Source organism: Hyperolius riggenbachi, chromosome 1 (assembly GCF_040937935.1).
Source record: "Hyperolius riggenbachi isolate aHypRig1 chromosome 1, aHypRig1.pri, whole genome shotgun sequence".
Taxonomy (NCBI): Eukaryota; Metazoa; Chordata; class Amphibia; order Anura; family Hyperoliidae; genus Hyperolius; species Hyperolius riggenbachi.
In genome coordinates, this window is record NC_090646.1 from 343,487,947 (window position 1) to 343,513,938 (window position 25,992).

Below are 25,992 nucleotides of genomic sequence, written 5' to 3' on the forward strand. Positions count from 1 at the left end.
ATTATAGGGACCCTTAGGGGGAACATAACTGGTGAGTTTCGGGCCCCTAGGCCAAACAGGTCATAGCCTAGAGTCACAAAAACCTGTTTATTTGGGCAATTTCAATGGTAGTTATGCTGACGTACATAAATCTCAGCCATGGCCGTTAGCAACGTCTGAATTTCGCGAAATGTCTCATGCAGGTAGAAGACATATTGTTAGACTTGGATTCCAAAGATGGGGTCCCTACATCTCTGCAAACCAGAGTTACAGGGGTGCAAAATTGGTAAAATCCCCCATAGGCTTGCATTGCCTCCCTATTTCACTTTCCAAAATCTCACATCTTTTTAAAGGGCAATTGCTCAGCAGTGGCAAATTTTCTAGCATTGTAGGGACCCTTAGGGGGAACATGACTGGTGAGTTTCGGGCCCCTAGGCCAAAGAGGTCATAGCCTAGGGTCACAAAAACCTGTTTATTTGGGCAATTTCAATGGTAGTGATGCTGACGTACATAAATCTCAGCCATGGCCGTTAGCAACGTCTGAATTTCACGAAATGTCTCATGCAGGTAGAAGACATATTGTTAGACTTGGATTCCAAAGATGGGGTCCCTACATCTCTGCAAACCAGAGTTACAGGGGTGCAAAATCGGTAAAATCCCCCATAGGCTTGCATTGCCTCCCTATTTCACTTTCCAAAATCTCACATCTTTTCAAAGGGCAATTGCTCAGCAGTGGCAAATTTTCTAGCATTGTAGGGACCCTTAGGGGGAACATGACTGGTGAGTTTCGGGCCCCTAGGCCAAAGAGGTCATAGCCTAGGGTCACAAAAACCTGTTTGTTTGGGCAATTTCAATGGTAGTGATGCTGACGTACATAAATCTCAGCCATGGCCGTTAGCAACGTCTGAATTTCACGAAATGTCTCATGCAGGTAGAAGACATATTGTTAGACTTGGATTCCAAAGATGGGGTCCCTACATCTCTGCAAACCAGAGTTACAGGGGTCCAAAATTGGTAAAATCCCCCATAGGCTTTCATTGCCTCCCTATTTCACTTTCCAAAATCTCACATCTTTTCAAAGGGCAATTGCTCAGCAGTGGCAAATTTTCTAGCATTGTAGGGACCCTTAGGGGGAACATGACTGGTGAGTTTCGGGCCCCTAGGCCAAAGAGGTCATAGCCTAGGGTCACAACATTTTTTTTCCCTCTTGTACCCACTCCCAAGGTGCACATACCCTGTAAATTTGGGGTATGTAGCATGTAAGGAGGCTTTACAAAGCACGAAAGTTCGAGTCCCCATTGACTTCCATTATGTTCGGAGTTCGGCTCGAACACCCGAACATCGCGACCATGTTCGGCCCGAACCCGAACATCTAGATGTTCGCCCAACACTACACGTGACCCGTTTGGCCAATCACAGTGCTAGCCGAACGTTCGGGGAACGTTCGGCCATGCGCTCTTAGTTCGGCCATATGGCCGAACAGTTTGGCCGAACACCATCAGATGTTCGGCCGAACTCGAACATCACCCGAACAGGGTGATGTTCTGCAGAACCCGAATCGTTCATTTTGATGATCCGGATGATTCGACTCACAAAAGAGATTCGGATCAAAGATCCGAATCGTTCATGATCCGGACAACACTACCACACATTGTGCACGCAGGCCTCGGAAGAAGCAAAGCTCACCCCACAGAAAAATGGTTGTAAGGCCGTGCACCCTCTGGCGCCCACAGTCATCTCCCACACCCCAGCAGGAGCACGATAAGTACAAGGAACTTTCACTATTGAACTTTTCACTGTGAATTGTGTTCATCCATCTGAGTTGTACATTTGCCATGTTCAATTAAAGCTACAGTGCCAGATCACTTCTTCTTGCTCCAGTTTGTCAGCTATAGTGTATCTACATGATCTAGACTAGAGCACGTAACTACTGCAGGGAGCGCACATCCAGCAGCCATACATGCAGCTACCAGCATACATGTCATTTTACTGAGTGCCTGCCTTCTCCTTTTTGAGTTTTCTTTTGGTATTAGTCTAGTTTTCAGAATTATAATGTGTTGATCATAGTTTTCAGATGTATTATCTTACTAATATAACGCTTTTAATATTATCGTTATTTTAAGATTTTTAATGCGTACGTGATTGTAAGGCTATTTATTCTATTAAAAATATATACATTATTCTATTCATGTTATTTGTAATGAAGTATTTTAAGGAATATTATTGTTTATATGTGTGTAAGGGTGATTGTGCAGTGGGGATGATTAGGGTTAGGCACCACAAGGGGGATGATTAGGTTTAGGCACCATCAGGTGGGTGGTTAGGGTTAGTCACCACCAGGGGGGTGGTTAGGGTTAGGCACCACCGGGGGAGTTAGGGTTAGGCACCACCAGGGGGGTGGTTAGGGTTAGGCACCACCAGGGGGGTGGTTAGGGTTAGGTACCACCGGAGGGTTTAGGGTTAGGCACCACCAGGGGGGTGGTTAGGGTTAGGCACCACCAGGGGGGTTAGGGTTAGGCACCACCAGGGGGGTGGTTAGGGTTAGGCCCCTCCATGGGGGTGGTTAGGGTTAGGTACCACCAAGGGGGGTTTAGGGTTAGGCACCACCAGGAGAGCGGTTAGGGTTAGGCACCACCAGGGGGGTGGTTAGGATTAGGCACCACCAGGTGGGTAGTTAGGATTAGGCACCACAAGGAGGGTTTTAGGTTTAGGCTCCAACAAGGGGGTCTAGGGGTTAGGGATTGGTACATGGCGGGTTCTGTGTGAGAGTAGGGTTAGGTATAGTTACAGTACAATATTTTTAATATATACAATTTATTAAATTATGTATATTTACACAAAGGGGGGGGGGGTCTAGGGGTTAGAGATAGGGAGAGATCTGTGTGAGAGTACGGTTAGGTATAGTTGCAATAAAATACCTGTAATATCTACAATTGTATTGCTATGCTTATTACAAGTGTAAATATCATTTTTTGTTATAGACGGTATTTTGCCGTTTCATTTCCAATATCGTTTTTGGTTATAGATGGTATTTTGCCATTTCATTTCTGTTTATTCAACATATTTAGCACTTGATTTTCATTTATAAACTATAGCCGAAAAATATTGTTTTAGCTAAAAGCTTGTAATTTTGACTATATCCCGCGCCCTTTTTTCCAGGCGCCCTTCTTGTATGTACATATGGGAGTAATGGAAGAGATTGTGTAGGCTGGTTAGAGACTACCTATAGTGGCAACAATACACAGAGGTTACAGCCTCCAGACAGCTTCAGAATAATACATAACTGATTATACTATAGGGTTAAGTAAGGTGACAGGGGAAAAGATGAGTCGGGCATGCAAAAAATATAGATATAAAGCAATTTACCAAATGTACAATATTAATTTATTATTATTTATTATCATATTTATAAAGCCCCAGCATATTATGCAGCGCTGGACAATAGATACATGGGTTAACATACAACAAGGAATGTAAGTATACTGTATTTAGAAATGATTTGGTTTACATTGTTGGTTTACTGAGAGTTCAAAGCCAGTACAAATAATGCCTAGTCTCCCAGAATGCTTGTCGGGGGGCCAAGCATCATTGGGAGGGCAGGGCTACATACCAATATACCACAATATATAGATATTGGAAGAGTTCCTGATGCTGAAACCTAGATCATTACTGTAAAAGTGGGTATCTTGAATAATTTACTACTATATGCCGCTACAGTGCCTCTTTAATTTGTCTTACAATTGTTAGAGATTTAACAACATTATTACCTTAAACTGCAGTATAGTAAAACAACCACAAGATGATCATTGTGTGTAAGATGTGATGATGATATTTATGGGATTGTTATTTTTCTTTATTCTCTGTGTTCCTCTCTGTTCTAATTTAGTAAGCTGCATTCTCTGCACAGTTATAAACATGGAGCTTTTAATACGTCTAATATCAAAGTAGATTAGATCATATCTATACACATTAAAATAAATGATCTACTTTTGACATATTTAATGCAGGCTACTACATATGTTTACAGGGCTGTATACAGAGCTTCCCTTGCGTTTGTGATAAATGGCACTCCTCTTGTACAGTCACCACTCATGTAAAATGATTCTAAGTACAAAAGCCAGAAAAAGAGAGCATAATGCTAAAGATACTCGTGTGTCTCAAATCTGCATGACAAATGTAGAAAAACACTGTAACATCTGTCTCTGCAACCTGCGGCTGGCTGTGTCACAATGGGAAATAACCGCAACTCTTCCAGATATATGAGGAATGCACACTGCAGTAAAACATTTTTAGTTAACTGGTGTGTGTGTGTGTGTGTGTGCTTGCGTGCGTGCGTGTGTGTGTGTGTGTATGTATGTGTAGTGTGTAGTGTGTGTGTGCATGTATGTATGTATGTATTATTATTATTATTTAGTATTTATATAGCGCCGACATATTACACAGCGCTGTACAGTCTATATATATATCTTGTCACTAACTGTCCCTCAAAGGAGCTCACAATCTAATCCCTACCATTGCCATATGTCTATATTATGTAGTGTAAGTACTGTAGTCTAGGGCCAATTTTTTTTTTAGGGGGAGCCAATTAACTTATCCGTATGTTTTTGGAATGTGGGAGGAAACCGGAGTTCCCGGAAGAAACCCACACAGACACAGAGAGAACATACAAACTCTTTGCAGATAGTGCCCTGGCTGGGATTCGAACCAGGGACCCAGCGCTGCAGGGCGAGAGAGCTAACCACTACGCCACCGTGTGTGTGTGTGTATGCATGTATGTATGTGTGTGTGTGTAGTGTGTGTGTGTGTGTGTGTGTGTGTGTGTGTGTGTGTGTGTGTGTGTGTGTGTGTGTAGTGTGTGTGTGTGTAGTGTGTGTGTGTGTGTGTGTGTGTAGTGTATGTATGTGTAGTGTGTGTGTAGTGTGTGTGTGTGTATGAGTGTAGTATGTGTGTATGCATGTATGTATGTGTGTGTGTGTAGTGTGTGTGTGTAGTGTGTGTGTGTGTGTGTGTGTGTGTGTGTGTATGTGTAGTGTATGTATGTGTAGTGTGTGTGTAGTGTGTGTGTGTGTGTGTGTGTGTGTATGAGTGTAGTATGTGTGTATGCATGTATGTATGTGTGTGTGTGTAGTGTGTGTGTGTGTGTAGGTGTGTGTGTGTGTGTGTGTTTGTGTGTTTGTGTGTGTGTGTATGTATGTGTGTGTGTGTGTGTGTGTAGGTGTAGGTGTAGGTGTGTGTGTGTGTGTGTGTGTGTGTGTGTGTGTGTGTGTGTGTGTGTGTAGGTGTGTGTGTGTGTGTGTGTGTGTAGAAATATTTTGTTTATGCACCTGAATTAAATATGTTGGAGAGACTTTGCAACTTATTCAAATATTCAGGATTATCCTCTTTTCATAGTAGCATAACACACATTCAAGCATCACCTTAATCAGGTAAATTCACAGAGAATCTGCCAACTTACATACTTAAGCCATTCTCTGTGAAATATATGCTGAGGTCTGCTGCAGCCAAAGTAGCTCAAAACTGAATTCTGCCCACTCACCCCTTCTCTTATTTCCGCATCATCCATTATAAGAACAAATGATGCCATTCTCAGGTGAGTGAATATGGCCTCCTCATACCAGGGTGTCGTAGGCAGAAGTTAATTGTGTGGGCTAATGTCAAGTGTGAGGCATTGCTCTTGCACTCTTGTGGCTCCCTGCTCCCAAACGCCCATTTATGCTCAATGGTGAACTGTCACACACAATCTCAAGGTCATGGAAAAGTGCCAGGCGGATTGTAAATCATTGTCATAAGCAAAAACATCCTGTAAAGTGCACAACAGTGTTACATGGAAAAATTCCACACTTGCCGTAAAGCAAAACAGAGAAACCATCAATGTCATAGTGGTAAATGCCAAGCAGGATCCCTGACAATATTGCTAAGAAAGTGCCAAAAGGAATGCAAGGAAGCATAACAATAGAAAATACCATTCAAAAGACAAACTATTAAGCATTTGCTGCACCAAATCCCTATTGCAAAATCTTTTGTTTTTCTAAAATGTTTGTTTTGTGACATTGCAGGATATATATCTTTGAGTCTTATGGGAGAAAAGCACTTCACAAATGTTATTGTAAAGGGGAACTAATATATATGCTCAACTATAAGTTGAATTCATATACAAGTTTACCCCAATATTTTACCCTCTTAAACTAGAATAAACTTATGTGGTGCCAAGTGGAGTACTTACACACCCATCATCTACCTTAGTAAGCAGTGCAGCCTGTATATGTAACCCCCTACCCCTTAGTATGGAATGCAGCCAGTATCTCTAATCCTGAGCCCCCCCCCCCCCCCCCCCCCAGGTAATCATGGCCATTAAATACTGTCTCTCTCCTGCTATGTGATTATTCAGTGCAGCTGCAGAAGAGCACATACCTAATCCAGCGCCAGGTCCTCTGTAGCATCCCTCATGCTCTGGATGGATGTCACATGACATCAGGAGCCTTTGGAGGGATGCTGATGCTTGCTAACCAGCTGTAATGAAGAGGTGGAGAGGACCCAGGACTGAGTTGGGTAATGTGCTCTTCTTATTCACATAGCGGGAAAGAGAGGGAGGCTATAGATTGAGAAATTTAGGCCTCACTTGCCTATGAGTTGACTCCTATATTTTCATTTAGTAAGTCAGGCCTACATTTCTCGACTTATAGTTTAGGATACACGGTATTAAGGAAATTCTATCTGGCACTTTAACAGACTGTTTTGATGAACCACATATTCAGCATTATGAGGGGACTACTCTTCTGCTTTGATTTTTCCCTGGTTGACAGAGAGTTACATTGTGAGCTGTCAACCAAGCCCTATATCATAGGGACAGGACGTTATAACATAGAGCTGAGTTAGTTATGGACAGGTCCAGAGTTTTTTATACTAAAACAAGCTTCTAAAAATCCAGGTTGGTTTATAGGAGTTTAAAGGTGGTCATGTGACATCTCAAATGACTTTCTTGCCATCATCTATGGAGCGCACACTGAAAGAGCACACTGCACCCTCTTCTGCAGATTGACACCTATGGTAGGCAAGACATACAACTAAACCTTATGTACTCATGGAGGGTCTAGTCTAACAGGCAATGTTTTTGTTACATGGAAAATGGGATGGTTGGCATGAACAAAATACTCTGCATGGTTCTGCTTCATTTCTTCAATAAACACGTTTTTCTGTTTTGCAACATGAATGTTGCATAGGGATTTACCACTACCACATAACTATCAAGAGCCTGTATTTCATTCTATAAACATGCTACATATGGCTTCAGAATAGTAGAAGCTGTTGCCTAGGGAGACCTTGTTAGCCTTGGGGTGTAAAGCAGCCACCTCAGTAGCCGTGCCCTTCAGGCAACCTTGCATTTAAGAAGCAAAACAGAAGCCCATCAACACTAAGCATTCACCGGATCTTGCACGAAAAAAAAAATAAACGTTTAATTTGTCCTGGCCAACAAGTGCTTAATGGTTAATAAAGTCTTGGTGTCACACAAAAGAGTGATTGCAAAAATTCAAGACCTACTCGGGTTAAAGACTTTGATTTATGTGTCACTCAAACAGGGACATTTTTTGTGTTTGTCATTTAATCAATATTTGAAATCACAGCTGATTTTGCATTAGCATTTACTTGCCCTTCCAAATACAGAAAACATAGATGTGTTAAATGCAGAAAAGTTAAGGCCTTGCTTGAGTCACCTAATTTATGTGCTATACTTGTCACACACTTTTTATGTCTTTCACAGAACGTACACAGAAAATTAGGTACTCGGGATATGGCCATATAACTGTCCTCAGTAGAGCTGGGAAGAACAGAGTAAAGGCCCTTTTTCACTAGGAAACGCGGTTGCATGCAAAATCACGCTGCAATAAGATTGTGCTTCTTTTCATTTCCATCAGCGTAATTTGGCGGTGATTGCTCTGTGATTCGTCAGACGTACAGCTCAACTGGGATTTCCAAGGGGAGAAAAAAAGCCTAGTTTGAATTGCCAATTAGGGGGGGAAAATCACATAGGGGCACGATTGCTATGAGAGTTTTCTGCGCTCCTATGCAAAGTATGGGAGCCCTCTCCATACCATTTGCCAAGATAATCATGATCCAAACATTTGTATAGCACTTTTCTCCTGTCGAACTCAAAGCGCTCAAGAGCTGCAGCCACTGGGACGCGCCAAGGGCCACCCTGCAGTGTTAGGGAGTCTTGCCTTGAACTCCTTACTAAATAGGTACTATCCCTAGCCAGAATTCAAACCCTGGTCATCCATGTCAAAGGCGGTGCCCCTAGCCAGTACACTATCCAGCCACAGATAGCCGGTAAAGTCTCTTCTTCTCCCTCCTTCTGTACATTGAAAATAATCTCCTATGCTGTGATTAGATACTGTATATTGATCTCAAAATGCCCAAAAAGAGAAAAGTTGACACTGAAGGCAAACAATGTAATGGGAAAGTGATTTTTACATGTTTGTGCTTAGAGAAGGTAAACCAGTCTGTATCTTGTGCTATGGGACAGTGTCGGTGATGGAGTACAATTATTTCAATTTAGTTTATTAAGGAAAAAATTGTTGCACTCTTTTCAAATTTATATTTCTGGTTGAAACATTGTTAATTTATGAATACTCAATAATTGTTCCTATTAAAAAATTTGGCTCGCAACATAGGCTGTTTCTGTAACGATCGGTGAAGCACAGAGAGGATCTGATTACCGGTGATCTGCAGTATCACTGGGAATACAGATGTATACCAGATTATAAGTGATCTGCAGTATCACCGATAATCCGATATACCAGCTAACCTCTGTTCACCTGAGTAGAGTGTAGTGTTTGGTGTAACAGTAACACTTTGAGGACTAAGCCTCAGCGCAGTAAGGTATACTGCACGGATTCCTTCCGAAGACCTGGACTCTCCAAGATGGGAGGAGTCAGGCTGAGAGAAGGAAGGATTGTCTAAAAGTAACACTCTGGAGGAAGTGTCACTGATAGAACGGGGAACCGCCTCCAACAGTGAGGTTGGTTCTCGAGGTTGGACAAGCCAGGTCGTACACACACGGACAGATAAAGTACAATATCAAGAGGCAAAGGCGGAGTCAGGTACAGGCAGGGTTCGGCAACAGGGTATCAGAAATATCGAGGTACAAGATCAGTAGGCAGAAGCAGAGTCTAAGGACAAGCCGGGGTTCGGCAACAGAGTATCAGAAATATCGAGGTACAAGATCAGAGTTCAGGAGGATAGTCAGGCAGGCAAAAGGTCATAACAGATAATCACAATCAAACTAGTACTTTAAGCTATCAACAGAAACTAGCTAAGTGTAGGATTACAGCTCCAGCTGGTCCCGGCACACTTGCGGATCTGACTACGGATCTGGGTGCTCCCACGTATGTGATCGCAACGCCAGACAACCAGCAACTGAATAAGCAGCAGAATATATAGTTGCTGGACTCTGCTGCCCCGCCCGAACCATTCAGCCAATCATGAGTCCTGCAGGAATCAGCTGACCTTCCTGATCAGCTGACACTTCCTCTGCAGGTATAAAGGTCCTGAATTCAGGCCCGCACGAGCATAGCTCTCCATCTGCCTAGGTGCACTAACAGACCCAGCCACACCAAGCACATGCTGCTGCATGCAAACAGCCGCTTTGCTGTCAGGACATGCGGCGGCTTTTCCGCGTTCCACCACACAACCAGACGCGTGCAAACCGCCGCGTAGGACGCGGAGTCAGCCGCCTAGCTCTTGGCACACGCGGCGGCTTTTCCGCGTTTCCTCACAGTTTCTTTTTATTTTTGCCCCTTATGCAACTGAATTTGACACTCTTGGTCTAGAAAATACTATATGACAATAAGCTAAGCAGTAGTACACAGTGTCAAGCAGAAGCTGCAAAAGCAAATAAAACTTTGGGATGCATAAAAAAGAAGATTATGCTAGGATACATTTGTAGTGTTAAATAGTTGGGTAATATTTTGCGATGAGATATAGTTCTGCCAATTGTACACTGAGAACATAAACACGGTTTGGACACGTGTATTTGGAAGTTGTTATGAGTCAATTACATTAACCTTCCTGGCGTTCTGATGGAACTTTTTTTGTGCATTTTTTTTTTTATCATGTAGCTAGCTGTGATGATCCGCTCAGCTGGCTGCATAGGCAGACAGCTGTTTGTCCATTCCTCTAGTCTGTGGGCTGCAGGTCTCTGAAACAGAGACCTGTCTTTCCATTGCAAGTTTCTGGTCTGTTCTCTTGCTGGGGAATTTGCATACATTCGTTATGCAAATCCCCTACCTGCCTTCTTTGATGACTGGCACTATAAGAGCTTTATTTTTCCCAGAAGGCTTTGCTGGTCATTTCCTTTCCATGGTCTGTTCCTGATGGACACTGCTGGAGTGTCAGCCATTGCTATCTAGTATAGTTAATTCCTGGGGGTTGCTTTAGGCTCCCCTTCTAGCCCAGTCAGGTTGTATTATCTGTATTGCCTGTTCTGTCTTGTCTTGCCTGTTGCCATTGTCCTGTCCCAAAGGTGGTCGACAGGAAATGGTTCTGATCTCTGTTCTTGGAGTATAGCTGGTGCAGCGGTTGCTACCAGCTATCTCTTCTGTTCTGTCTCCTGGGATCGTGCTAGCTACTTTTCGCTAGCGCTGGGGATCCTTCTGTTCTGTCTTCTGGGATCGCGCTAGCTACTTTTCACTAGCGCTGGGGATCCTTCTGTTCTGCTACTCTGTACCTGGATCGCGCTAGCCACTTTTCGCTAGTGCTGTGGATCCTATCTCTCGCTTGTCCCTGTTTTCGTGTGTCTGTCTTGTCTGCTACGCTTGCTGGAGGCTCGGTGAGGTAACCGTTAAGCAAGCGCTCGCGTCCTCTGTTTCATGTTTGTTTGTCGATGGTTAGTTAGGCGTGCTTGTCTCTATTGTGCTTATCACGTGGAGACCGCGCATAACCGCGTGCACTGTTGCGAATGAGTGCGGTGTTCGCGGTTAGCTAGCGTTTGTTATTTTCCGTATCTCCTTATTGTATTATTTGCTGTGCCTTTGCTACCCTCGTATTCTATTCTGATCTGCCTTGTGTCACGTCTGGCGATCGCACTTCTCGCGATCGCGTTCCTATTTCATATCTGCTGTTGTGTGTGCGCGGTCGCGGGGTGGCGACTGGATTGGCGCACACACATACAACCTGTCCCTTTGCTCAATCTCATTCGCAATCGCCTCTCTTGCAATTGCGTTCTGCGCTTCGTACAATTCCTGTCTGGCACTTGTGGAGGTACAGAGGATTGGTTCCTCTGCACTCCCTAGCGCCATCTGCCGACAGGAATTTCCCTCTACAGGTGCGTAGCACCTTTTGCTGGGTGCCTGCAAATATACGCTTGTGGAGGATTTCCGCCGTGTCAGCGCACGCGTTGTGCGCTGATCACGGAGAAAGTTCCACATTCGTTACACTAGCCTAGCGCTAGCTACATGATTCCCCCCTTCCTGCGGCGTCCCTCCCACCCATCCGATCGCCGCCGGCGCAAAGACCCGTCCGGAAATCCTGTTCCGAACGGGATTTCCTTCAGGGCTTCCCCCGTCGCCATGGCGACGAACGGAGTGACGTCATCAAAGTCGTGACGTCACAGGGAGTCTCAATCCACCCCTCAGCGCTGCCTAGCGCTGATTGGCCAGGCAGCGCACGGGATCTCGGCGGGGGCCCTGTATCGCGGCGGCAAGCAGCGGATCGGCGGCGAGCGGCGGCGATCGGGTAGGACATGCTGCGTGTTTTAAAAAAAAAATATTCAAATCGGCCCAGCGGGGCCTGAGCGGTGACCTCCGGCGTCTCTGGACGAGCTCAGCTCGTCCAGAACGCTAGGGAGGTTAAAGTAATGGAAAGTCTCAGTTATACAGTGGGATGCTAAAGTTTGGGCAACCTTGTTAATTTTCATGATTTTCCTGTATAAATTGTTGGTTGTTATGTTTTAGTAAACCCTCCTTTTGCAGAAATGACAGCCTCTAAACGCTTCTTGTAGGTTCCAATGAGAGTATGGATTCTGGTTGAAGGTATTTTGGACCATTCCTCTTTACAAAACATCTCTAGTTCATTCAGGTTTGATGGCTCTCTTTAACTCACACCACAGATTTTCAATAATATTAAGGTCTGAGGACTGAGATGGCCATTCCAGAACATTGTACTTGTTCTTCTGCATCAATGCCTTAGTGGATTTTGAGCAGTGTTTAGGGTCATTGTCTTGTTGGAAGATCCAGCACCGGCGCAACTTCAGCTTTGTCACTGATGCCTGAACATTGGTCTCCAGAATCTGTTGATACTGAGTGGAATCCATGCATCCCTCACCTTTGACAAGATTCCCAGTCCCTGCACTGGCCACACAGCCCCACAGCATGATGGAACCACCACCATATCTTACTGTGGGTAGCAGGTGTTTTTCTTGGAATGCTGTGTTGTTTTTCCTCTATGCATAACGCCCCTTGTTATGCCCAAATAACTGAATTTTAGTTTCATCAGTCCACAGCACCTTATTCCAAAATGAAACTGGCTTGGCCAAATGTGCTTTCGCATACCTTAAGCGGCTCTGTTTGTGCTGTGGGCAGAGAAAAGGCTTCCTCTGCATCACTCTCGCATACAGCATCTACTTGTGTAAAGTGCACCGAATGGTTGAACGATGCACAGGGACTCCAACTGCAGCAAGATGATGTTGTAGGTCTTTGGCCTGTGGGTTGACTCTGACTGTTCTCACCATTCGTCGCTTCTGTTTATCTGAGAGTTTTCTTATTCTGCCACTTCGAGCCTTAACTTGAACTGAGCCTGTGGTCTTCCATTTCCTCAATATGTTCCTAACTGAAACAGCTGAAATCTCTGAGACAGCTTTCTGTATCCCACCCCTAAACCAGGTATGTCAAACCGGTCCTACGAGGGCCGAGATCCTCACACATTTTTGATACAGCTCAAATGAATTGATGGGTCTGAATCAGGAAGGGTGTGGTCTATCAGGTAGAACACATTCCTTTCTTTCTCAGTCCATCCTAAACACTAGCATGGATCTGGCACTCCAGGCCTGGAGTTTGACGCATGTGCCCTAAACCATCAGGGTGAACAATCTTTGTCTTCAGGTCATTTGAGAGTTGTTTTGAGACCCCCATGTTGCTATACTTCAGAGAAAATTAAAAGAGGAGGAAAACTTATAATTGACCCCCTTAGATACTCTTTCTCATAATTGGATTCACCTGTGTATGTAGGTCAGGGGTCACTGAGCTTACCAAGTCAATTTACGTTCTAATAATTAGCTGTAAAGGTTTTGGAATCAATAAAATGACAACAGTGCCCAAATTTATGCACCTGCCTAATTTTGTTTAACCACTTGAGGACCGTAGTATTGATCCCCCCTAAAGACCAGGTCATTTTTTGAGAAATTGGCCACTGCAGCTTTAAGGCCAAGCTCAGGGCCACACGACACAGCACACAAGTGATTCCCTCTCCCTTTTCTCCCCACCAACACAGCTCTCTGTTGGTGGGGTCTGATCGCCCCCCAGATGTTTATTTGTTTATTTTTGTTTATTTGTTGTTGTTTTTTAATTAAAAATGTGTTTTTTTAATCTCTTGTTCTCCCCCCGCCAGCCAATCCCCGTGATCAGCTGTCATAGGCTTCAGCCTATGACAGCCGGTCACCCCTGTGCCTCTGGAGGGGACTGCCGTGTCACACGGCTGTCCCCAGTACAGCGCTGCTGTAGATTGCAGCGCTGTCCCAGTAATTAGATGGCAGTTCCGTTATCTAACAGTCTCCCGAGTAGCGCTGAAGGCACCAAGCAGGAGATGCGTGCGCAGCCTGCATGCGATCTCCTGCAAAACAGAGCCCCAGGACCCATCGGCGTGACGCGGTCGGCTAGAGGTTAAACCATTATTACACACTTTCACACTTTCTTTTTTTTTTTTTGCTGTTTCCCCTAAGAGATTGCTCAGCTGGGAAATAAAAGCCTAATCAACACAGCATTACATAGTCTGATCTGGAAGAGTACACAGGTTGTGTGCTAGGCTGCAAAGGTATTGTGATTTTTGCTGGAAAAGACTGCTATATTTGAATGATGTTGAATTGTTTGGTATAAGGCAAATATTAGGCCTCGTTCACATTAGTAAGCACAGATGGTCATGCATTCAGAACACAATGCACGTGATCATCACGCGCCATCTACAGTGAATAGGTTAGCATTGCATTTTATTAAAAAAAAAAAAAACATCAAGTGCAATCTATGCACTTCTGATGTTTTTGCATATCCCACAGTATAGGAGTTGAAGAAATGTGCACCGCAACACATATAGGGCTTGATTCACAAAAGAGTGCTAACTGTTAGCATTGCGCGCGATCGCGAATTTTCACGCGAAACGATAACATTTTCGCACGTAAAGGTGAATTTTCGCGCGAAAACGATATCGATTTCGCAGGAAAATTCACGATCGCGCGCAATGCGAAAATTCACGGGAAAACGGCCATGCTAATAGTTAGCACTCTTTTGTGAATCAAGCCCATAGTGTGAACGATGCCTTAGGCTTGTCTTGTATAGAGAGGCGTTCTCACTTTTTAAATTTAGTTTTTAGCACATCCAGTGACAACATGTTTATTTTCTATACATATTGTAAATAGTTCGTACAGCACACATAAGGACTGCTTCTCCAGACTTGCTTCCATTCCTGCCTGTCTCAGCCTAAGGCAGCCGATTCCGAATTTCTCTGTTACTGTTACTATATATACATACATATAATATTAAGTTAAAGGGAGTCTGAAGCCTACAAAAATACCCCTTTTTACTTGTCAGTTCTCTTCAGCATTAAGGCCATAGCAGAAACGCCGCGTCCCCGCAGCTGAACACTCAATTAATACCCCTGAACTCCTGTGGCAAAATTCCATTACTTTCCAGGTCGTGGATTTTGCTGCCCGGAGGAGGCAGAGCTTTGCGCTGTAGCTCTGCCTCCAGTCTCTCCGTGGATCTCCGCCTCTCCCTGCCCCTCTCAGTGAAAAAAGACTGAGAGGGGGCGGGAGCAGGCAGAGATCGGCGGAGATTGACGCGAGTAGAGGCAGAGCACAAATCTCTGCCTCTACCAGGAAGGAGCCCCGAATTTTGCCCTGGGATTTCAGGGGTATTAATTTAGCGCTCAGCCGCAGGGATGCGGCGTTTCAGCTATGGCCTTAATGCTGAAAAGAACTGACAAGTAAAAAGAGGTATTTTTGTAGGCTTCAGACTCTCTTTAAGTTCCAGTAAATGTGTGTTGAGAGGATTGCAGGGCCTGTCATTGCTAGTTCCATTAAGAACATGATGGCTGCCTTATCTTCATGCTGATCCTCTGGCTATAATACTTTGAGTCACCCGCCAGAGTAAGCATGCACATCAGAGGATCAGCGTGACACTAAGGAATAATTATAATCATAGAAGCCCGTGACAGGAAGCCAAGCAGTGTTTGGCTGCAACAACTTGGATAACTAGCGCTATTAAGGTAATAAATTAGGATGAAATAATCATATGCTACGGAGACAATTAGTATAATGCACTCAATGCTGTTAATGTGTTGGAGTAGCACATTTCTCCCTGTAGGACGTAATCTTGAACTAGACGATAAAGAGCCAGGGGACCCTATAATGATTTTAAAATGGGGCCCCAGCATGAACAGACGTGACCTTGCCTGACAACTTGCATTTTCATAGGAGAGATGTAATGGCAGCCTCCTTTTTTCTGTAATGGATTTTCAGTCAAAATAAGGATTAGTCCTACATACATTAGGTCTTCACAAATACAGACAGCGGCATGCATGCCCTTAATAGACAATTCTATGTGTTTCTCATTACTGGAAGGTAGGAAGCTATGTCTGCTGTGACTGTATGATTGGCTGAGTGATGGTAAGCTGACTGCCCAATAAACACTAGACAAAACACACAAAACACCCCTGATAAATGACATTGGATAGGAGTCTGAAATCTGAGCAGTGGATGGAAGGTTACACTTATCTGAGTTACAAGTTCAGTTAAATGATTACAGAAAATACTAAATGCTTACTTCAGGTGTATATAGGTAGGTTTAAAGACACATGATACAAGAGCCTAAGGAAAAGCATAGTCGTCTCAGTTTTAGTCACATTTAGCATGCATTTGGTGTGGTTATGTACACAGAATATGTTGTGTACTACAAGAAACACTTGCAAAGTAACAGGTTTTGAGCAATTACCTTAGTATTGAGTGGAGTAATTTGCTCCTGCTCCAGAATACTGAGGAACGGAATTTCCAAAAAACTGGACAAGAATTCCAATTGTAGTAGCTCCTCCTGTGACTGAGGGAATGCCAGAACTGCAGCCACCCCTTGTGCTACTATTACCTGGCACAACCATCGTGCCAATGAGGCAGGGTCCCTTTCCTTGGGAGCTCCAGAAACCACCTCCAAACTCAGGTTGTAGGGAAGCAAACTGCTGCGGCTAATCCGGGAAAGAACATTCTGGATTCTTGTTTGAGAGTGTCCAGCCAGGGGTAAGAGGGCACCAAGACGGACTGTGTGTCCAATACGGGCGAGAATACGACACGGCTGAGGGTGACCATAGCAAGGCACTAAGCTGCAGAACACACCAAGGTATAAACAAAGCCAGTGTAAAATATCCATAAGGTACAGCCTAAGGGGAGGGGGTGAGATAAGGTAGTGAAGTGAGTAAGAGGGGCACACTTGTGAATGATGAGTAGGATGGGACAGTGGAGGGTAGAGCTGAGGATGAAAGGAGCAGATGAGAAACAGAGGGAGAGTAAAGTGCATGAGAGGAGAGGTCAGTGGAGATAAATAAGAAAAGAGTGGACAGCCACATACATAGATAATACATAGGTAAGATGATGAGATGAATGAAGACAAAGGTGTGGAAATTAGAAAGTGAATGATGGGAAAAGAAGGAATGCTATTTCTCCAGGATGAATCAGACTGAATGCTGAGTTGAGATCTGCTCTGCCACTGTTTGCTGGAGTCTGGTGATACTGACAGAACAGAACGAGAGAGGGGAGGGAGAGAGACCAGGAGGGAGAGAGGGACCAGAGGAGAGGAGGTCAAAAATATTGATGAACAGGAAAAAGAAAGCAGGCAGGGGAAAGCAAGATAAGAAATGCTAAAGGGTGGCTGTAGATGAGAAAAAATAATGTGAGATACATGATAAATGAACCTTTTAAAAACATGAATCTTGTGTGACATCATCTAGACAACTGAGGGATTGTCAAGCAATTTATATTGAAGGAAGTCAGAATAAACAGGCAGGGTAAAATGCGGGATCACTAGGTACAGGGTTCTGCAGGCTGACTATAAAGTTGTGACTAAGCTGAATAAATGCTATTTCTGATTATAGTCAGGATCAATCAAAAGAAAGATGGGTCCCTTGGCTCTGTCACATCTCGCAGACTGTCTGGGACAGTAAGCACAAGGCAAGGGCATGCACAGAGACGGGACTAATAAGACTAATCAGCATGACCATGAGTTGCACACTTGGATGGTTTCTCACAAGGTGCAACAGAGGCTACAGTTTTATGAGCTCAGTCAGTATGGACAGCAAGCAATTACTAAAGGACACCAGGAATTACTTCAGGTCGTAAGAGAATCAAACCAATGAAACCTGAAAAAGACACATACGCTGTTAGCTAAACCAACACACCAAAAATGCAAAAAACATGATTAGGCAGTCTTGTAAAGATGATGCTTGCAGAAAATACACTGCAGTAATATCCTGGGCATCAAGTGTCCTGTGCCATAATACCAGTTGCATTTTCTTTTTCTTCTGCTTCTTTTTTTTAACACTTTAGATTCCAGAGAGCAGATTTCTCATTTGGCATGTGTGATTGCTGTCGTTATAAAGCATCTCGATTTAACAAAAGGGCTATTTGGGGTCATCTATTCTTTGTCTGTCGCCCAGTACTGGGGTGAATTTGGACACTGTCCAGACAAAAGCAATAGTACAGGAGGAACACCGCCAATATGAAATGGACAAGATTAGACAGTGCCAGAAAGAGAAAAAAAGCAAGGATAGGTAAAAAAGGAGATGTGTTCTCTCATACACAGACACACACACACACACACACACACACACACACACACACACACACACAGTATATACACACACACACGCACACACTCACACACACATACATACACACACAGTATATACACACATGCACACATATACACACACACACACATATATACACACACACACTCACATACAGTATATACACACACACACACACACACACAAACATACACACATACACACACACACACACACACACATACAGTATATACACACACGCAACACATATACACACACACTCACAAACATACAGTATATACACACACACACACACACACACACACACTCACACACACACATACACACACACACACATACACACACAAACACACACACATACAGTATATACACACACGCACACACATACACACACACACACACACACACACACACACACACACACACACACACACACACACACACACACACACACACACACACACACACCAGTATGTGCAGCAGTGACTAACACATGTAGGCATTTTTTTGGTAATATTGCAGGATGTTGATATTTATAACTACACAAAGTAACTGACCTAGGTTAGGAAACAGTAACGTTTAGAGATGGTGATCATTGACATCCCCATTTTGTAATTCTGATGAGTCATTCAGGAAGATATATAGATAGTAGATTGTGAGGAAGCCCATCAAGGAGTAGATAAGTAACCCTGTGGAATGTACACTGTGCCACATCAATTTGTCTCTCTCAAACTGACAGAATAATACTGGCTGCCTAATAGGAGGCATTGTGAAGTGCAGAAGTGAGTGAATTTGTATGCGGAGAGGGAGCCGTTTTCCCGCTTGTGCTGCTGTCACGGACTGAGGAAGCCCCTTTGCTGCGTATGTGACCAACACCCTAATGATACCTCCTCCTCTGTAACTGTGTCATTCTGAGTGAGGCATGTTCAGTGTGGGATTTCAAAGACAAACACATCTCAGATATATAGAGTGGATGTTCCAGCAATCTCTGATAATGCAGCAAATTTATTAAACCTCCATTTAAAACACAACATATAAAAATAACTCCTGGATCTTACTGCCTGGAAAACCAATTTACATACAAATATAAATCCAATGATAAAATCAGATTGCTTTACTTGGGAATAAAAATTGCTCTTGACATCATCTAGATTATGTATAGTGAATCATCTACAGGAAGTTGAGAAAGTTGTAATAGGTTTTGAATATCTGAGGAAAGCTGAATTTAGTTAGTGTGAGGAAGTGCATTTTTAAAGCCCCACTCCTGGCAGAAACATTTTTCATAGACCTGTGGAGGCACTCAGTCACAAAACTGGTATTTGTCTGTAGAAGTGCTTTGATTAGTTGTACGGCCATATCACAGGAGAGACTAGAGCCTCGTACATACGCTAGAGGGAACTCAGCCAAGGCAGTCAGCTAGCACCATCTTGGTTGAGAATCTATAATAATGTTAATATTTGTATAGCGTATTTCTCCTTTTGGACCTAAGGCGCTTGAGAGCTGCAGTCACTAAGGGGGCACTCAGTAGAGTGTTGCCTAAGGACTCCTTACTGAATAGATACTGTCCCCAGCCAGGATTCAAACCCTTGTCTCCTATGTCAAAGGTGGTTCTCTTAACTAGTGCACTATCCAGCCACTACATATATGTAATGTCTGCCCCCAATGCAGCCTAACATTATATTTTTGCTCTCCCTACTTGCCAGAAGCCGCTCTCTTATGTGCCGTTCGGCTGTCCCTCATTCTCTGTCCATTGAACAGTTCACACTGCTTGCATATAGTTTAGAAGCATGTAAATCTATATGTACAGCACTTGTGAACTGCAGTGTCACCCTAATGATTATTAAAGGGAACCGAGCACAATTTTTAGCACCCAGTGCATTTCAATAGCACATTAAATATGTATGCTAACAATGTGGCTCATTACTAAAAAAACATTTTATTTTACCTCTTCTTTTTACATTTAAAAGTTTAGCAGAGGCTTTTATTACCCTACTTCTGCGGACGGCAGGGCCTTCCCCAGTGCAGAAATTTTAGGCAGATAAGGACTGATGTAATTATTTTATTGCACACATTAGCAGAGTGCAAACAAAAGCTTTCATCAGTGGGGAATGGGGGAAGGGATAGGACACTGTTCTTATAAAAGTTTAGAGAAGTTGCAGATTCTTTCTTCACACCTGCCCCTGCAAAAATAAGGGGAACTAGAAGGGGAGGGGAGAACATGACAGCTCATATAGCTAATAGAATCCAGAAGAAACTGCAGGAAAAGGGTGACACTGATTCAAGGTGTGTATGCAGGGCCGGGACGAGGCAGAGGCGAGAGAGGCTCCAGCCTCAGTGCGCAGTGTAGGAGGGGGCGCACAACTCACTCAGCTATCATTACCCTTTTGTGTTTGAAGCAGAGAAAAGAAATAAGAAAAGGGGATACATGGCAGTGACTGCAAGCCAGATGACTAGAGATTAAGGAGTTGAGGGTTGGAGGCCCTGGGCTGCTTCTTAGTCTAATAGCAATGAGTGTTTGACGGCTGTGGTGGGAGCCTGGCAGCGATGGAGGGACGCACTTTGGTGTCTCAGCCTTGGGTGCTGGAGGACCTTGTCCCGGCTCTGTGTGTATGAGACTACATTTGTCTAATGAGTTATTTTGCCTTATCTTTTTCTCATAATACATTTCATATACCTAGTAAGAAAAAAAACGAAAGAGACAATAAACATGTCACAGTGAGGTTTCATCAGAACTCTCTGAAAAATTGAACTTTCCCAGCACTGTCGATCAATGAATCTTAATAAAACATATTTAATCTATATGTTAACATACATTACATCAAAATGGTATCAATTATATATGAAATATATTCATATTTTACAAATATCAAATGATACCATAGATTTCATCTTGTTTTAGTCTACTCAGGTGTATGCGATCATGTCTTAGAAACACTATGGCAGCAATAACTATTTGCTATTGTGTGCAAGAGTTGTTAGCATGTGCAATGGATACATTAGTAGCAGCTGCTTATCATCTTAATAGCTGCAACTAGTAGCAGCAAATACATCTCTTGATGCAACCTGTCAGGAACCCACGTCCTGCACAGACTGTCATTGCTAGAAGCTGCAGACTTTTCAGAGAGATTCAGTCTGTGCTCATTTACATGAACTTTGAAGAAAAGGATAATGCAATTCTAGCAGCAGCGACATTCACACAACCTGAAACCTAGACTTCATCAAGACAGCTGCTTATCATTATGTGATCAAAGGTTCAAACATGAAAGTAGAACTGTAGTCAAAATATCCCCTCTGCTCCAATAGGTTAGCCACACCATAAGAACTTATAGAAACTAAGGAGGAGCTCTCAGAATTCAGACTTTCCGAGTAAAATCACAAAAATTGAAAATTATCTTGTTTTGAGTACCACATTCCATTCTCACCATGCAAAAATTGGCTTTGGACACTAGAATTTTCAGCCTACACGGCGGTAACATGGTGAAAATTGGATTCGGAAAGAATTTTTAGCAACCATGGTGTTAACATAATGGCTAGGAAAGTGATAATTGGCTTCTGAAACAATAATTTTTGGCAAACAGTGACACCAACAAGATGGCTGCTGGGGAATCCCCAAAGGCCATGTTAGAATGGCAGAATGTGCGCTTTTTTACATGAATGGGGGGTCCAGGGGATCAGTGCATCCCCTGCCCTGGTCTCCTGGTCTCCATGTGGAAAATTGCTCAGTCTGCCACTCTATTGTGGCTTCTGGGGATTCCCTGGCGGTCATCTTGTTGGTGTCACTGTTTGCCGAAAATTCTTGTTTTAGAAGCCAATTATCACTTTCTTAGCCATTGTGTTACCACCATGTTTGCTGAAAATTCTTCTTTCCAAATTCAAACATCACCGCTGTAATAACATCACGTTTGCTGAAAATTCTTGTTTCCAGCATTGGAAAGTATTGACTGCATTGACTTCAGTGGAAAATGCCTTTGGAACAGAAAAATCGGAACATGAAATTCGGCATTTTCCTGCAGAACGCTGAATATTGATGAAATCAATATTCAGAGCAACTGCCATTCACTAAGTGCTTTTGAAAATAAATAAATCCCTGTGAATCTCCTCGGAAGAGATGGACTAGTCCAAAACCTGTCACTTCTGTCAGATTTCTACTACCTACTGTAAGTGAAAGCAACATAAGAGAAAAGTAATTTATGGCTCATTTTACTCTGGAAAAAATGTACTTCTTATTTGTCTATGTTTACATGTATTTTAAATTTTACAATTTTTTGCCATAGTGCCCCTTCAAGAAATGTTTAGATGTAAAAACCTTATTTCACACAAAAATATGAGCACTCCAATTACTAAGTTTGTAACACTATTCTGTCCACAGTACTGCACTTGCGGTCCGTGCAGTCATATATGTCGAGTCCTGCGTGCGCATACTGTGGGCACTGTAAATGCAAATACACATGCACAACACGCAACAATTTGTTTCAAAGTGCCTTCTGTCTTCCATGAAAGGCCTTCTCCAGCCAGTGCCCACTGCTGTTTGTTCTGACCATGTCTCTTCTGTCCAGCCTGCCTTGTCTTCTGTGATCCATAATTTTGTTCTCAACACAGCCTGTCTGATTATTCTCAAACCTGATTCTCTGGTCTGACTTTGTCTTAAAACCTTGATATCGCTAGATATTCACCTGTCTTGACCTCGGCTTGTGACCTTGTTGTAAGAGCCTGCTGCCTGCCCCAACCTTGGTCTGGTACCTTGATAAAGTTGGCCTTCCACGAGCCTCGACCTCTGCTTGTTACTTGACTACACTTGCCTGCAGCCTGCCCCTGCTGTCCCTTCAACTGGTGGAGCAATTTTAGGGGTTGCTACTTGGTGGTCACTGGCAGCTAGGGATGAGCACACAAACTCAAAGCCACGTCCCAAGGCTCCCAAAGCATTTGGAACCAAACTCGAATTTGTACTTATGCAGACAGAGTTAATTCACCCTTGTTCCCAGGCTCTGTGCGCTGCGCTTCACATCATGCTCCATCTCTCCAAAGGTGGCCATACATGGTACAATTTTTCTTTTTTTTTCGATTAGATAATTTAGTTTGATTATTCCGTTAGATCGAATATAAAGATTTTTCCAGCATGTCCGATCTGATTTTTCTCGAAAAAACAGAATAATCGTTCAAATTTCTTGAGCGAAAAAAAAAATATTTTCAACTTTTATTTGATTTGATCAGTTAGATCGAATAAACGGGATAATCGAACGTTTTATTGTACCATGTATGGCCACCATAAAACGTCCTCCTTCTGACATAAGTACAATTACAAGTTCCGTTCATCCCACTGGTAGCATAGAAGCCATTGCTCACTAGGGGTAGTGGCTAATGTTAAAGTTTGGGTGTTATAATGAAGACCAGGTGGCAACTTAGAGTGGAATTATTTTATTGGGGACAGAGCTCTTGGTGATAAATTAGCCTTAATCGAAGGGGTTCAACATCATATTCAAAATTATACTGGTCATAGGAACCTTGGATGTCTATGAACCTCTAAAAATATTTTTTTTTAAATAAAGTGTATTAAAAACAAAAGATAATTATAAACATGTTACATTAAAAGGTTAAGCAAACAAGCTTAAAGGATACGTTAAGTGAAAAGAAAAGTTGATTTTTACTTACCTGGCTTATTCCAGCCCCCCTGCAGTCTATCTGGTAAAGTCCCCAACTTAGCCAGTCAGGGATTACTGTGCATGCGCGCCCTCGTTCACATGCCTCCTTGATCACGCTCCTGTGACTGGGAGAGAGAGTACAGAAAATTGTAGCGCACTGGAGGAGTGATGCAGAACAGGAACCTGCAGCACACACACAGTGCTAGAAACACATTGGCGTCAATTCACCAGAGGTTACCAACCTATTTATCTCTTGGGAGGTAATTTACCTCCTGTGATATCTCCAAATAGCAATTCTCCAGAAGTATAGGGGAAAATATCGACAGAGAGAAATGCAAGAGATAAATGTGAGATAAGTATGAGATAAATAAGTGATAGTTAGTAGTTAGTTTTTCTCCAAATCACAATTCACCAGGGAAGAAAGGGGGTGTGGCCATTCGTTATTTTTTTCATCTCTTTATCCCCTGAATGAACCTGGAGATATCGTGGTTTTCACACAGCAGCTGCTGCTGTGGAAGATGGAGCCTTTTGAGCTTACTCTGTTAGGCCTGGTGCACACCAAAAACCGCTAGCAGATCCGCAAAATGCTAGCAGATTTTGAAACGCTTTTTATTATTTTTCTGTAGCGTTTCAGCTAGCATTTTGCGGTTTTGTGAAGCGTTTTTGGTGTAGTAGATTTCATGTATTGTTACAGTAAAGCTGTTACTGAACAGCTACTGTAACAAAAACCGCCTGGCAAACCGCTCTGAAGTGCCGTTTTTCAGAGCGGTTTGCGTTTTTCCTATACTTAACATTGAGGCAGAAACGCCTCCGCAATCCAAAATCTGCAGCAGCCCGGGAGTATGCGTTTCTGCAAAACGCCTCCCGCTCTAGTGTGCACCACCCCATTGAAATACATTACCCAAGCGTATCCGCAGCCGCAAATGGATCGCAAAACGCAGCCGAACCGCTCTGGTGTGCACTAGGCCTTAGAGCTTGCTTCTATTATAAGGAGACGAAGGCGCAGGAGGAGGGTCTGTTTAATCGCCCCTCGTATTTTTCGTGAGAGAACAGTTCTTTATAATTTTACTGAGACAGAGGTGGTGAAGAAGTTCAGACTCACTCGTGATATGATTTATGATATGATCTGGCAGTAAAAGGCGGGAATACTCTGGTCACGTAGTGGTAAAACTCCGCCTCCTACCCACAATGCTTCACTTTCAAGATTACAGAGAGGAAAAGAATCCCATGTAAATCATTAATACCGATTACCTAACTCTCTGCTTTCTCACACTTTCCTCATGCATATCTCTCCATTATCCCCTGCTATCAAACACTTTTCTCTCTGTCCTCTCACACTGGTGAATTGACTCCAGAGTGTTAAAATACCTCATGAGATAAACTACCTACCTTTTTTTTCTTAGTAAATCCTCTCAGGTGAATTGACGCCATTATGTTCAGGTCTACCAGTCCACTACTGTTGAAATTACATTTGTATCAGAAAGAGGGAAATTCTACTGAAGTGGCATCTTTTTATTTGTTATACAGTTGTGTGATACTGTATAAAGAATGATCATCTCTAATATACAATTTTACTTTTTTATGGCCTAAGATACCATTACAACCCACAGAGGAAATGGATTACATTCAGCTTGAAATAACCTGCTAAGAAAAAAAAATACTGTAATGGAGCCGTTGTGTTTGTGCTGAAAAAGTGCTGAATAAAAGGTCTGCTGTGAGATAGTGAAACACCCATACATAACAATCTGTACCTGGAGTTGGCCTTGAAAAACTACTTTGTTACACAAACCCTCTTTGTGTTCTTCTTCACCACCAAGGATGAGATAGAAACACTACTACAGGAACTGAGGCCTCTGCGAATAAATATTAAAGTGGCTAAAGTCTTCTCAGCAGAATCAGTTTGGTCACAAGGGTAAAAAATACTCACAGTGATGAAGACATTAAATACAAGCCGTGTGCTCACTTTACGTTCTGTACTGAATAATGCATCTTTCCTGTTTGCTTTCCAACCCTTTTTGAGTCTGTCTGAGTCTCTGCACAGCTTTAGTAAGAAGAATAAATACCTTATTTTAATACACATGAAAGTATATACTGCATGATCACATATAGCCAGGGTACCACATACATAGTATTTATTATAGGTACTGTTGCTTACTATTTCCTAATTACTTCAGGTATTTGTAATAAAAAAAGAAATGTACTACAATACTTACCTATCCTGAAGAAATCTGAATTTCCCATCCAATCCACCTGGACCTGAAAAATAAGAAAGGAGCAGCTGATAGATGCATAGATACGCTTTCATTAGTATCTTGCACTG

The 25,992-nt window shown here is 43.0% G+C and overlaps 1 protein-coding gene across 2 annotated transcripts in view; it reads right to left on the reverse strand.

Annotated features, from left to right (window-relative positions):
- Positions 1-25,664, reverse strand: part of GRIN3B (glutamate ionotropic receptor NMDA type subunit 3B) — a 158,985-nt gene extending 133,321 nt beyond the window's left edge. Inside the window, exons 1-2 of one of the 2 annotated variants that reach the window (XM_068234034.1) lie at positions 25,600-25,664; positions 23,683-23,797 (exon numbers count right to left, since the gene is read on the reverse strand). In XM_068234034.1, coding sequence (XP_068090135.1) covers positions 23,683-23,797; positions 25,600-25,613 — 129 coding nt within the window. In that variant the 5' untranslated portion in view covers positions 25,614-25,664. Of the gene's footprint in view, positions 1-16,172; positions 16,820-23,682; positions 23,798-25,599 lie in introns of those variants that run through there. The other variant, XM_068234033.1, reaches the window with a different exon arrangement.
- Positions 25,665-25,992: the final 328 nt, after the last annotated feature.